This window comes from Emys orbicularis, chromosome 9 (genome assembly GCF_028017835.1).
Source record: "Emys orbicularis isolate rEmyOrb1 chromosome 9, rEmyOrb1.hap1, whole genome shotgun sequence".
In the NCBI taxonomy this organism is placed as follows: domain Eukaryota; kingdom Metazoa; phylum Chordata; order Testudines; family Emydidae; genus Emys; species Emys orbicularis.
The window spans coordinates 84,136,569-84,151,099 of NC_088691.1; the positions used below are offsets into that span (position 1 = coordinate 84,136,569).

Here is a 14,531-nt window from a genome sequence, read left to right on the forward strand (position 1 = left end):
CCAGTAGTGGGACTAGGCAGGTCTGTGATCAGCCCTGTCCCAGCTTCCCCTTTAGTGCCTGATTCATAAATCCAGTCTCTGCTGTTACATTCTTTGTCAATAATACATTTTATTATGCAAATTCACTTTTGGAGCTTATTCTGCCACTAGAAGCCCCAGCAGTGCATCCTTGTTCGCATGAGGGACTACCTGGATCATCCATGCTTAAACAGCTAACCCTTTATGAAAAATTTGAATTTCGGTTTTGCAAAAATGTTGTCTATATTTTTCTTCATTCTCTGTTAAAGGTGTCATTTGCATGACAACTTTCTAACAAGTTAATCCTGTCAAGGTTTTATTTACCTATCTGAACATCTCAGACATTTTTTGACATCCCAGTTTTTGCATCCACAAATTGATGTCACAGTTGAGATTATGACTCAAGTGGAGACTCGACACCAAAAGAAAATGAATTTGAGGCCGCAAAAGAGTTCTGATTTCCATGCTAATATCCCATACGGGTGTCTGTCGGCTATGTTTTGTTTTAATATAGAGTATTTTGGAGCGTTTGGACTGCAATGACCTATAAAGTAGTATCCTGCCTGTTTTTACTCTCTTGTAGAATGGTGAATCATGCTGTTCATCATGTGGGTCCTTGAATATTCTTGGCTATTCAATGATTAATAGAAATGCATAGCCATTTTGGTTATGCATAACTAAATAGGATAAAGCAAAATGTCAATAAAGGGACATATTCCTTTGGAATTCTGACTAGACTCGAGCATAGCTTCTATGATAGATAACACAGTGTTTTGTATTTTTAGGTTTGACTATACTCACAAGAGACAGTCTGGTGGGGCAGGCCAGTTTGGTAAAGTAATAGGGTGTCTACAGCCTCTGGATCCAGAAAACTACACGCAGTTGGAGTTTGAAGACAGAACTATTGGAACAAACGTCCCAAAGCAGTTTGTACCTGCTGTTGAAAAGGTGACAAATATTTTCTAATATTTTGTATTTGCGATACAACAATTGCACAGTTCTTACCTTCCTCCTATTGTCATCCCTGAGGAGACCATTGGCGGGAATGAGAGTTTTACTGTTGATTCAGGTTCAGGCAGGATCAAGGCCTAAAAGTGATTTTGCTATGTTTTGCCCAATTCCTAAGATTTCTATTACAACAGACAATGTAAACAGATCAGTTTTCTGATCTTTGGCATGTGATATTCAGTGTAAAACAAGCAAACAAACAAAAAAGAACAAGTTGTTTTTCAGAATTTATAATAAAAGAATCCTACTTCCATTGAGACTGGTTTTCTAACATCCCCTTTCCTGAATGTACCTGCTTTTGGGTATGTATAACCAGCAGCAAATTCTGAAAAATGTAGTATGTCTGTGACATATCTGAGATCTTTTTGTGCAGGAAACTCCAACTAAGTTAAATTTCCTGAATAATTTCCCAAACGTCTCCACTGTGTGTGTCTGTTTTTATGTGGCTGTATAGTTTAGTACATATAACTTTTAATATTAGCATGGTAATGTCAATGTCTCCATTATAGCACTGCTGTACCATTTTATGTTGCCGTATTTCTGAATCTCTTATTAATTATGCAAACTGAGGTCATTCTCAGACACTTCCGTTTTGCACCCCTAACTTCAGTCGCACAACAAAAGAAGGATTTTGGCCAACCACTGCCTAGAAAAAAAAGTATGCTATCATACTAGTCAAGCCATTCTCTCTCTATTTAGGATGATACTTTAGATACCACAATCATGGGCAATCTTATAAAAACCTAGCTAGATTTTTTTTTTAAAGTAAAACTTGCCCTGAATTCCTCACCAGAGCCCTCTTCCAAAGTGACAGCAAACCAAAGTCTAAGACAATGACAGTAAAAAGCTTTCAAACTCTTCTGAGGGAGAAACATGCTTTCCTTTACTATATTATGTTTTTTGGGTCTTGTTTTTTCTTCTTGTCAAGTAATAGGACTAGAATTCATAGTTTAGGATTATGCTTGCTGTGAAGCTTTTTCTCTTAGCAAAAGACTTGATGCATAATCTCTGGAGGCAGTTTACTGTTCCTTACACACTGCCATTAACATTATCCTTTTTTAAAGCTGTATTTTGGGGTGAAAATTGCTAACTTTGAGACACTTCTCCACAGGGATTCCGTGAAGCGTGTGAAAAGGGTCCTATGATAGGTCACAAGATTTCTGGAGTTCGGTTTGTCCTAGAAGATGGTGCACATCACATGGTGGATTCTAATGAATTCTCTTTCATCCGAGCAGGAGAAGGGGCCCTCAAACAAGGTATCAACCACTTTGAAGATGTGCTGTTTTACATGCTCATGATTGAATCTTTGTTAAAACCAAATTAAGCTGTTGATTTCATTTTTATGCTCCTTGCTTGCTTGCCTACTCATACACATTTCCCATTCAGAGGCAGGCAGTCAAATGTAACCTGTGTTGAGTAGTGGATGTGTAAGATTTGTAGAAATTCCAAATAGTCATTCTGAGGAATGTGACCTCACTCCTGAAGCTGTAGGAAAGAGACAATGGACCCTTTTTGCATAGATCTTTGTGGGAACCACACCTTCCCTAATCATAGACACCTGTAAGAGTAATTATGTTTGAACAGTCTCTCTTGGAATGTCATGCAGAGTAGGTAGCTGCTACAGTGGAACATTGGTTCCTTTAATGGTATAAAAATTGATGCTTTAGAAATGCTATCTGATAATAGACTTTATCAGAATGATTCACAGAATTGAAGACAGAAAACTCAGAAGCTCCTACCTAGACAATGGGCCAGATTCTGATCTTATTTGCACTAGTGAAACTGAAATCAAAATCTGGCCCAATGTTTGTACATGTACATCTTAATTCATACTCCCTGAATGGCTCCATCTGGGCTTATATTCATCACTAACAAAATTAGATTGTACAGTCATATTTGAAAGAACATATACTCTGATATTGTAATGGTAAACTTAATCTTCCCTTGTATAAACATTACAAATTAGTGAACGCACATGACATACCAGCTAGGGTAAAAGATTGGCAACTTTTGAGAAATCAATAAAGGGTTTCTTCTAGAAGCTGGTCTTCCAACAGTACTAAGAAGCTATTGATTCTAATAGCACTTGGGTTAGAAGGGATGAAAACTTTTCATAGCATTTAAACTCTGCAGAAATAATAAAACACTTGTCATAGGAACCTGCCCTGATCACTCAGTTCCAAGCAATTGTAATTGATTATATTTAATTTCAAAGTCAAATACAACATCTCTGCACTGATCTCTTTTTAGATGGGTTTATGTCTCTGCTTCTTATACTACAAATTGTGATCATGCCTCCTCCCCATCCCTAAAACTGACAGTTTCAAATGCTTGTTGAAAAAGTTCTAAATGATGCTGCCAGATCTTTTCTGACTCTATCAAGCTGAAACAGCAAATAGAAACCCCTTCTAAGTAAAACTTAGAAAGTATGATTTATGTGTCAGACCTCTGTAGGGAGTTTTTATTTCCCCAAGGAAACAGGGAAGTAAATTTTTTCTAAGAGTATCTGAGGTGGTATTTGGCTGAGCCTAAAGTAAAGTCAGATTATTTAGAAGAGACGGCATCTTCAGGAAATGGTTTCTCTTTCCCCATTCCTAATGCCCATTCAGCAAAATACCCCAAATTAATTCTTCATAGGGGGTAAACCTTACCATTGAATCTGCACCAGCATTTTCTAATCATTTTGCTCTATAATAAAAGTTAGTCGTATTGTGTAGAGACTGTAGGACAGTCCTATGTCTTCAAGGCACTCTCCTATTAGCAACAGTTGCCGAGAAATTCACATTATGGATCTGTAATGTCCACTGAATCATATGAAGTTACATTATGCCCTCAGAGGCTTTGACATTCTGCTTGCATCTTCTTGAACTAATATATTTTCAGTATTTTATTATTAATTCTCAGTTCTCAAAAATATTACTGATGACACAGTAACTCAAGCGTCTAAATCAAGTATTTCAAGACTAAAAGATAAGCTATAGTTCAAATTGAAGTTATGGACATGATGGAGTAATAACTGGGTGCAGTCCTGTTGCCTATATTATGCAGGAGGTTCTGTGGCCTGTATTATGCAGACTAGACCAGTGGTCCCCAGTCCCCCCTAAGGAGGCATGGAGGAATGTCTGGAGGGGTTCGGGGGGGGGGCCGAGCCAGCCCCCACAGAGGGCGGGGAGGGAAAACTACCCAGCCCTGCTCTGCCTCCAGCCCCGCTCTGGCCCCAGCTGAAGCTGTGACCCCACTTCCACTGCCGGCCCCCTGCCACAGCCCTGCTCCTGGCCTGTGTCCACGGCTCGGCCCCTGGCCCTGGCTGCAGCTCCAGGCTGTGGCTCAGCCCCCAGCCCTAGCTGCAGCATCATCCCCTGGCTCCAGCTCGGGCTCCACTCCCAGCCCCCGGCTGCGACTCTGCTCCTGGCCTCGGGGGCAACGGGGTGCGGACACATTCCATTACAGGTAAGGGGAGGGCGCGAGAGGAAAAGTTTGGGCACCACTGGAGTAGATTATCATAATGACCTCTTCTGGCCTTAAAATCTATGATATAAAGAGTGCAAGTACTCACTGAGGGAGGTTGGAAGTCAAGACATTCTTCTCCAGTAATGTAAGAAGTACCCTTAACATTAATCATGAAAGCTCTTGACATTGTTGTGTGCCAGAATATTATTAATATCAAGTAATCACAGCCAGGATTCTCCACTAGTTCCTATGATGGTCCATGCACAAGTATAACTTACAGCTAAGTGTTACCTTTCAAAACTGCCATGGAAATCTTCAAGCCCAGGTGCAACATCTGTTTTCTCACCATTTACTGTCATGATGATTATAATGGGAAATGAACACACTTGCCTGTCACTTTTGGCCTTATCCAAAGCACTTTGAAAAACTTGCATTGATTTCAATGGGCTTTGGACCAGGTCCTGTGGGCTAGTGGTTGAATAGAATTTTGCACGCCTGAGTTAGATAATTTTTGAAGAATGTGTAATATGCATGGATGCCGGAAGCATAAGGATGTGACTAATTCTACTTCATCTTCCTTTTTACCCAGCTGTGGAAAATGCAACTCTGTGTATACTTGAGCCCATTATGTCTGTGGAAATTGTAGCACCGAATGAATTCCAAGGAGCTGTGATTGCTGGAGTTAATCGTCGTCACGGAGTGATCACAGGACAAGATGGAGTAGATGGCTATTTCACTCTGTATGCTGATGTATGTGCCGTTCAATGTGTCTAAACCTGTTTCCTCTTTCAATGACAGACCTAAAGCTGATTTACAAGGAACTTTATTTTAAAATATACGCAATTATGTTATGAACAGAAGCAATTTCTTGTTTCCTCTCCTGCATTATTATTAAGTCTATGGCTGCTTTTTCTGAGCTCGAAATTTGCCCATATTAGTCTGATAAGTAAACCATATCCAAGGGATAAGTGCGACCTGGTGGAAGAAGTTAAATGTCATTGTATAGTAATATGTAGAACAGTACTATTAAACCTATTGTAAGTCTCCGCTATTTTAGCAAAGCAGTTTCGTGCAGTGGATAGAGCATTAGACTGGGACTTGGGAGACCTGAGTTCCGTTACCTGCCCTGCCATTATATGATCTTGGGTAACTCTGCCCAGCAGTCCCATCTTATAAACAGGGATATTGATACTTCCCTTGCTTTGTGCATTGAGAGGTATAGCTGAAATGCCCTTCACTGATTGAAAGGGACACTGCCAACTTTTTAAACTAATAATTAAGTTTTCTAGTAGAGCACACTCTAAATAATATGTCCAGACGTCTTTTTTTATTTTTTGTTTGTTTGTTTTTAAAAGGATTTTTCCTCTCCTCTGTTGTTTACAAACGTCTTTTCAGCCAGGGGGAGAGTCTGACCAACTAACTATACAGTGAAAGCAGTGAAACCAAATATACATAAAGTCCTGGAAGAAGCACAGAGTAAACTACCTAAAAAGTAGAAGAAATATTTTTTCCTCTAACTTCTTCCAGTTATAGAAACCTGTACTGTTACAAGTAACAATTGCAGATTTTCAGACAAATGAGATTTTTTTCAAGCTGATTAGTGTCCCTTTTTACATTTAATTGTCTTGCTAGTTCAGGTTAAATGTATTTCTGAACAGTTGTAGGAGGTTAAAATACCTCAGCACAACTTATCTCTGGCTGCCTTGTCATTAATTTTCATCCCTTACCCCCCCCCCCAAAACCATTTTTTAACCACCATGGCAGCACTTTATCTCCATCTATAGCTTTGTCTACATAAGGAAAAATAATCCATTGCTGACAGTGGGTGTCAGTAACATGTGCAGCCGAATCACTGCTTAACATGGTTTAAATGCAAGTACAGCCAAGGACAAACCTTTTCAGTGCTGTTTCAGAAATTGTGGTTAAAATCTGCAGCCCTGAGATATTTCCAAGTGGGACCTCTCGTGTGGAACTACAGAGTACTGAGGTTGTGCCATTAAGCTAGCTGAGATGTCCTTAAACTGAGAATGTCCTTGTTTTCCTGCTGAGCATAATGAAAATTAATGCTTTGAAATAAACACCATTTATAAAACCATATAAGAAAATCAATACTAAACGCAAAGCATAATTTTTAAAGTGTTACCAACTGGCTCTTTTGATGTCATAGTAAAGATTAGGAGAATGGAGCCTTTAATTCAAAATTACATTGAAAAATTCCTTGCTTGCACAAGAATAACATGTATAATACAATTTAAATTGGATTTCAGGTGCCACTGAATAATATGTTTAGCTACGCCACAGAACTGAGATCCTTCACAGAGGTAAGTCAGCAAATAAACTCTGGATACTTTTTGTTGAAGTATATTGGATTTACAGAAATAAGCAACCTAAGATGTGCTTATCAGTGGGTAACAATGGTGACAGCAACAATAGGAAAGAGAATCCAATTAGTTAGGGAGTAGAATCATAATATAAACATGTGCATAGCTAATGTAGTTTATTCAAGAGTACTCAACTTTATTAGTTTCTACAGCAGTCAGAAGCTGTACAGGTGTTAGACACTTTAGGACAAAAATGGGCCAAAGATGCATGCGATGAATTATTTGTGATCTAATATTAGACACAACAATTGTAAGTGAGAGTAATAATTGGTAGGGAGGGGATGGAGTAAAGGAAGATGTGGGTTATGGTGATCTACGGTTAAAGTAACTCCTCACTTAATGTTGTAGTTATGTTCCTGAAAAATGCAACTTTAAGTGAAACGATGTTAAACTAATTCAATTTTCCCATAAGATTTAATGTAAATGCGGGGGATTAGGTTCCAAGGAAATTTTTTGGGGGTAGACAAAAGGCATTATATACTGTACAGTACTGTGGTTGGGAAGTGCCCCTGGCTTACCCCACACAGGCACAGCCCTCTGCAGGCAAGAATGCTAGGAAGCACCTTCGCAGCGGCAGCTTCCCTGGAGAAGAACAGGCGCAGACTTTGCCGGAAATGCTCCAGGCCCGCCTCTTCCTGTCCCCGCTCCACTGCAGGCCCACCTCTTCCCACCCCCACTCCACCTCCTCTCTGGAGCACGCCACATCCCCACTCCTTCCCGCCCCCCCCCGCGAAAGTCCTAAGTGCCGCCAAACAGCTGTTTGGCAACGCTTAGGACTTTCTGGGAGGTAGCACTTCCCTGCTCCTGCTCCTCCCTCCCAGAAAGTCCTAAGCATCACAAAACAGCTGTTTAGCGGCGCTTAGGATTTTCTGGGAGGGAGGGGGAGGAGTGGAGATGCGGTGCTTCCCCGCTCCTCCCCCTCCCTCCCAGCACTTCATGCTTAGGACTTTCTGGGAGGGAGGGGAAGGAGTGGAGATGCAGCGCTTCCCCGCTCCTCCCCCTCCCTCCCAGAAAGTCCTAAGCGCCGCCAAACAGCTTTTTGGCAGTGGGGAAAATGTTATGCTATACAAAACACACGGGATCTTTATAAAGGAGAAGACAAAAACACTGCATTTATTGAAAATACAACAGTTAGCATATGCTTTTTAGTCACACACACACACACACACACACACACACACACACACACACACACACACACACACACACACACACACACACACACACCAGTTGATGTTTATAGTTACCAGTCTGTTGTAGCTCGAGTCAATCTAATGGCCTCTCACTTTTTCTTGACCATCTGGACATTTGTGATGGCTTTCACACCTTATCTTTTCCTGATGCATGCATTCCTCATTCACACAATCTCTTACAGAAACCTTCAAAGGTATACAGACAGCAGTATTGTATATTCAGCAGAATACATTGTAAATCAAGCCTTGCTAAATCTTATAACTAAAACAATTCACATTGGGGCTTCAGGCCCTCAACATTCCTCTAATCTCCTTAACATAGATACAATACAAGATCCTGTCTCTTAGGCCTGGTCTACACTAGTGGGGGGGATCGATCTAAGATACGCAACTTCAGCTACGAGAATAGCGTAGCTGAAGTTGATGTATCTTAGATCGAATTAAAATTACTTACTTCGCATCCTCGCGGCGCTGGATCGACGGCCGCGGCTCCCCCATCGACTTTGCTTCCGCCTCTCGCACTGCTGGAGTTCAGCAGTCGACGGGAGAGCGATCGGGGATCGATTTATCGCGTCTACACTACACACGATAAATCGATCCCCTATAGATTGATTGCTACCTGCTGATCCGGCGGGTAGTGTAGATGTACCCTTACTTACTAAAACCTTAAAACAAAGAAATGTATATTTAACTAGAGTGCCTAATTTGCAATACATATAGGAAACCATAGTAGACATTATAACTTATCCTAAAACAAAAGGGTGACCATAATCAGCCATAAGGATTGTTCTGGTCTGTCAATCCTTTCTCCTATTCAAAAGGGGTGGCTGGCAGGATAAAATCAAATCATACATTAATTCTCATAGTACAATTATAAAACCCTGCTCCTACAGAAGCGCTGGGAGGGAGGAGGAGGAGGCAGAGAAGAGGAACTTGTGCAATGCTCCCTTGTAAAGTCGCTGCTCTTCCACAGAATCTTACAAGCAGTGGACAGAGCAGGCAGCCAAACCACGTTATAAGGGAGCATTGCACAACTTTAAATGAGCATGTTCCCTAATTGAGCAGCGACATCACTTTGAAACAACGTTAAGCGGGAGGACGTTAAGTGAGGAGTTACTGTACTCAAGTTGAGCACATACACATTTTGATGTTATAGTTGGGTTTTTTAATTACTATTGGGGCAACACAGAAGAAGGACTTTTAAGTAGTAGTTTGAATTAAGACAGGTAGAGGCATAGAATAGAATTGGGGGAGTTTCATTCATGGAAAAAGGTACAGAGATGGAAGCAAATTGCACTGCCTTGCATTGGACTATAAGGGGAATGGCTTAGCCATACAAACAGCCAATGCCCTGGGGTGTCTAGTTCACTGTGAAGGTCCAATAAGCGTTACATATCATGTACACTGTGGCATATCATCATCTAACTTGACACCATTCTGGAGATGGGCTCCAGATTCAACTGAGGCCAGGTCTTCTAAAAGGGGAGACCTCCCCAGAGTAACCAAATTTAGAAAGGCCTGTGCCCATTGGTCTGTCTGGGTCCATGGCAGTTTCCACAGAAAACAATACAACCTGCTGGCAATTGTATGCCAGTAATTAATAGTAGCAGTAACTCTTAGAAGCAATGCCTGTTGAGAAGTTTAGAAAGGAGAGTGAAAGGTTAGATCCTTGTATGATGCATTTGTACTTAACATGGTTATCATCCAAGGCTGCTATGTTCTTGCCAGAGTTTCATTGCATGTAAACTTCCTGTAGCATTACGTTCTTTTAACAATAATAATTAATGATTTTAGAAACTGTAAATGTTTACAAATTGGCTGATATTCAAACTGCAGATTCTTGGAGTTCTAGGAGATGGAAATTTCTCTCTTCTAAGCAAAAAATGTTGGTGTTGTTGGATGGTTGAAATAAAGGGCCAGATCTTCAGCTGATGTAACAACAACAACAGTTATTTTGAAGTCAGTAGAGCTATGGTAATTTATACCACCTGAGACTCTGGCCCATAGTTTTCAGCTGATTAGAATATACAGCAAATGTACAAGTATTGTCTCCTTTGTTGAAGAGAGTCAGGTAGGGGTACCATAGAGTACTGAAGGAATCAAAGCAACCTATTTCATACCATCTGCATGAGGAGCCTAATCTTTCTAGGGCACTTTTTTCTTTTAGAAAGGAATGGAGAGTACTCGGAACAAACAGTTAATGGAACAGTATTGGCAGGACTGAAATTTGGAGAATTCTGCCATTTTTTCTCCCAATTAAGTTCTGTATGACCCTGGTTCAAGAAAATCCCTATTCCATTGAAGTCAATGGGATTTATGCATGTGCATAAATCCATCCTTATTCTGGAATTGCTTAAGCATGGTCCAAAAAATGTTTTTTTTAAATAGAGTATTTCTCCCTGGGCAATTACCCTGCATCCTGGGCATAGAGTGGATTGGGAGGAGGGAATATGGGGAAAGAGTGGGGAGACAGTTGTCAGGGCAGGGCAAGTGAGAACTGAGGAGAATAATACTGCCTATTTTGAACCCCAGAGCACTGATATGTTGTGCAGAAACCTACATTGTCTACACAGCTGGAGTCATTGCCACCAGTAGGTGTTGCTGTATAAATGCATCTTTGGTGGGAGGCAGGAAGATACGTTAAACAGGAGGACACCTCCATATTTTACAGTCAGTAAAATGTGTTTATAGATGGGTGGGCTTTCACTTATGTCTTCTACAAAAGACAAATAATAAATATTGTTACACTGAAAATGAGAATCTAAATTCTGATACCTCCTAAATATTTGCTTTGTCATTGCAGACTAATGATTTTCACATGCTTTGGGGAAAAAATTCTTCCCTAATCTTAAGTGATAATGTAAGGCATGAATTTAACACTGTTCTTAGTGTCTATCAGAATGGAAAAGCTTGGGCATAGAAGCTACTTTGCAAGTCCAATATGTGTTGCCCATTTCGAATTTCTGTGCAAGTAATGGAGATCTTTGAAAGCAGCACTTCAGCAAGCAAGATCTCCATCTTTAACAATATGAATTTTTAAGACTGTATGTTGACTTAATTACTAGAGTTACTTTTACCAAGTGAGATATTTTCTGTACATAAATCACTCACATGTGGCAGCTCAACATTCTCTGTTACATGCAGGTACTTCTACCTGTGAGGCGTTGAGTGGGTCATTATTAACAGCAGCATCATTCTTTTCCAAAAAAAAGGAAGCAAAATTATAACCTAGTGATGGTCAGTTGGTTGTTATAAAACTATTTGTCTCTGCTCCTTTCCAAGAAAAATATATTGTATGTGAAATAAATCTGGTCTGACATTACAGGATGCTTCATTGTGTGGCTCTGCTTGCTTTCCTGACCGTTATTACTGCATACTGCTTTGCAGAGCACTGTGCAATCTAGCTGCCAGGTATGTGTGTGTTTACAGTGTCCCTAACTTTGATTTTTTTTCCCCTTCAGGGAAAGGGTGAATATACAATGGAATACAGTAGATACCAGCCATGTTTACCTAGTGTTCAAGAGGACCTAATTCACAAATACCTAGAAGCAACAGGACAGCTTCCCGTGAAAAAGGGCAAGGCCAAGAGCTGACTTGCCTCCTCCTGAGTGTTAATTAGTAGCTTTCACAATCTTCTGACAAACTCTTTCTCCTGCAAAGCTCTGTAACCTCAGTGACTCAACACATCCAGGGCGAATAGACGAATTCAGACTGTATCTTTATTAAAAGCTCCTTTCTTTATGATACATTCAGAAGTTACCGGCGATCACGGCTGAAATGGTCACATACAAATTCGGTTCATTAGCAAAAAAATCTATGTTTAATTATAATAATAATTTGTCTTTGAATTTTTTGTTTTAAAGCACTTGTATTAAAATGATGATATAGTAATTATTTTATTTTGTTACTTGGGAAAATACGATACTGTGACTATTGTGCCTCTATTTTGAATCCTCAAGGATCCCGATTCAGAGGACTAAATTTACACAGCTTGATGGGCATCAGGTGGATGAATTCTTATCCAATAGAATGAAATTTGCCCTTGAAGGCTGCTCCCAAACCAATCCCTTTGCTTCTGCAAGTCACTCATTAGCAATATGTGATTTCAGGAAGTGAACATAGATATTTATTTTACTCTGATTCCAAAACAAAAATCTAAGATCTTCCAAAGTCATAAATAATCCGCCATCCAAATTTATCTGTCAATGCAATTTGCTGCTCACCCGCGCTGCTCAGGACAGATGAGCCCACTAGAGTGAATTTGAAAAAAATTGCCCAGGATTTAGGATTATACCAGCCTTAAATAGAATTAAAGTGAATATCCTTCATAAACTGAAATGTATTATGGATTTAGCTACTATTTCATTTGCTTGCCCATCACCAGGTTCTCTGCCTTTCCAATGGGATCTTTGTGTGACTGCCTAACAGACAAAAACAAACAAAAGCTGTGCTAATTCTTCCCCAAATCTCACATTCAAGAAGGTAGTTTTATCCACCATTGTAATTGGCATCAACAGTGATCCTCAGAATCAATTAATTATTTCCCATCAGGTGGTTGCACAGAGTAAATGCCAGGCTATTATAATTGGGCAAGAGAGAGGATATTGTTCATGTGCTTTAATTAGAGTTTTTATTACCTAGACAGAAGAATAACTTAGATTTTCACATGCACATTTGTTTGTCCCTGACCACTCCAACTCCTGCTATGCTTACAACATTCTCTGCAGATTTTCAGTTAACAGGCCATGGGTTGGGGATGGGGTGTGAAGCTCAAAATCAAGAAAGCGTTTTGAGACAACGTTCCCGGCACCTTGTTCTAGTTGTCCAGACACAGAACAGAACTGTGGTGACGTGCTTTGCATCAGCATTCACAAAAAGATAGCGAAGATGGTTATTTTTAAATAACTATTGTAAACAAATACAATTTCAAGGATTTGCCAGGTGCACTTAGACACAAAATAGATGCATCTATCTCCATGCACACTAAACCTCATAAGATCAAATCCTGCTTGCCCTGCTCATGTATGTAGCTATTCTCACCTGGAGTAGTCTTGTGAACAAGATCAACTGGATTTGGCCTTTAAAAATGCCCCACACATTGCTTATTCTTTTTTAATCAAGTAAAATAAATGTTCTAGCAGGAACTTCCTTTACCACAAACAGATAAACCCCCTCATAAAAGTAATAAGGATATATTTGAGAAAGTAAAAACTGGGTAATTGTCACTTTTTTCCATATATTTGTGGCCCTCATTTTGTCCTCTTATCAGAGGATCACTTTTTTTTAACAAATAGCTTACATAGACACAGATTTATCTATCTAAACGTCACAAGTGTTTCCTGAATTTAGGTTAAAAATCCCTCTACAGGGATACAGTGTTATTGAAGGGACTGACAAAAGCCGGTTGCTCAATATACATGGCCTTAGAATAACACTCAGAATTTAGGCCCTAATTCTGATCTCACACTAGTGTTAATTGGAGAAATTCCATGTTAGTCAGTGGAATTACACCAATATAAACCCACATGAGTGAATAAGAATCAGACCCTATACATTTCTGGGTTGTTTGGTGGGAGAAGTTTCTTTTAAGACAAGAGGTTACCTAACAAGGATGGTGTCTTGCACAGGTTTTGTTGGTTCCGTAACATGGTAACACAGTCTATGTAAGGAGTTTAGGTAACCGTTCAGACCGCTCCATTGTTTTCTGTTTGAATAGTAACCATTAGTTTGTTCAAGGAATTTTTAGGGGTCACTTCTAGCTTTGTATCAGTCACCAATCTCAATTTTTATGGAAAAAGAGGCAGTGCTCCTACACTTTCAGTAAATGACTAGTCCATTGCATCAGGTGGGTGAATTTCAGCTGTTCATAGGTTTGTGAGGCAGCTGTCCTCTCAGGGTGAAAGAACAGAAAGGACCAAAACATTCTAACAAAGTGGCAAAGCTTTGAAAATAAATACTTTGTTGAATCTGGGCTTACTTATTGAAATACCATTATTTAATTTACCCCTATCTCCATACAGCCTGAGCTTGATGACTCTGATTAAAACATTTGGGAGAATTTAGCCAATAATGTAGACAGGGCCGGCTTTAAGCCGATTCACCCGATTCCCCGGAATCGGGCCCCGCGCCTAAGGGGGCCCCGCTCTGGGGGTCTTCGGCAGCATTTTGACGGCGGGGGCTCCGGTGCCGCGGAAAACCCAGATCGGACCCCCCGCTGCCAAAGTGCTGCCGAAGCCCCGGACCACCACCAAGTATTCCAATTGGGCCCCGCGGGTCATAAAGCCGGCCCTGAATGTAGACCATAGTATTTCACCTGTTGCAAGGCATTCCCTTAACTTGTTATAAGTAAAAATGCTGTTTTCCCTGCTATTAAGACAATCCCAGCTAGATTGGCATAGATTTAAGAGTGGGAGGTGAGGGGACACCCCACTTGCCCTAAACCTAGAACACATGGCTTAGGGCAAGGAATTTTGAGTGAAAA

At 40.3% G+C, this 14,531-nt stretch overlaps 1 protein-coding gene across 1 annotated transcript in view; it reads left to right on the forward strand.

Annotated features, from left to right (window-relative positions):
* GFM1 (G elongation factor mitochondrial 1) overlaps positions 1–11,939 on the forward strand; it is a 46,624-nt gene extending 34,685 nt beyond the window's left edge. Inside the window, exons 14-18 of the mRNA XM_065410364.1 lie at positions 804–966; positions 2,138–2,282; positions 5,066–5,226; positions 6,744–6,797; positions 11,512–11,939. Of these exons, the coding sequence (XP_065266436.1) occupies positions 804–966; positions 2,138–2,282; positions 5,066–5,226; positions 6,744–6,797; positions 11,512–11,643 (655 nt within the window). The 3' untranslated portion in view covers positions 11,644–11,939. The remainder of the gene's footprint in view (positions 1–803; positions 967–2,137; positions 2,283–5,065; positions 5,227–6,743; positions 6,798–11,511) is intronic.
* Positions 11,940–14,531: the final 2,592 nt, after the last annotated feature.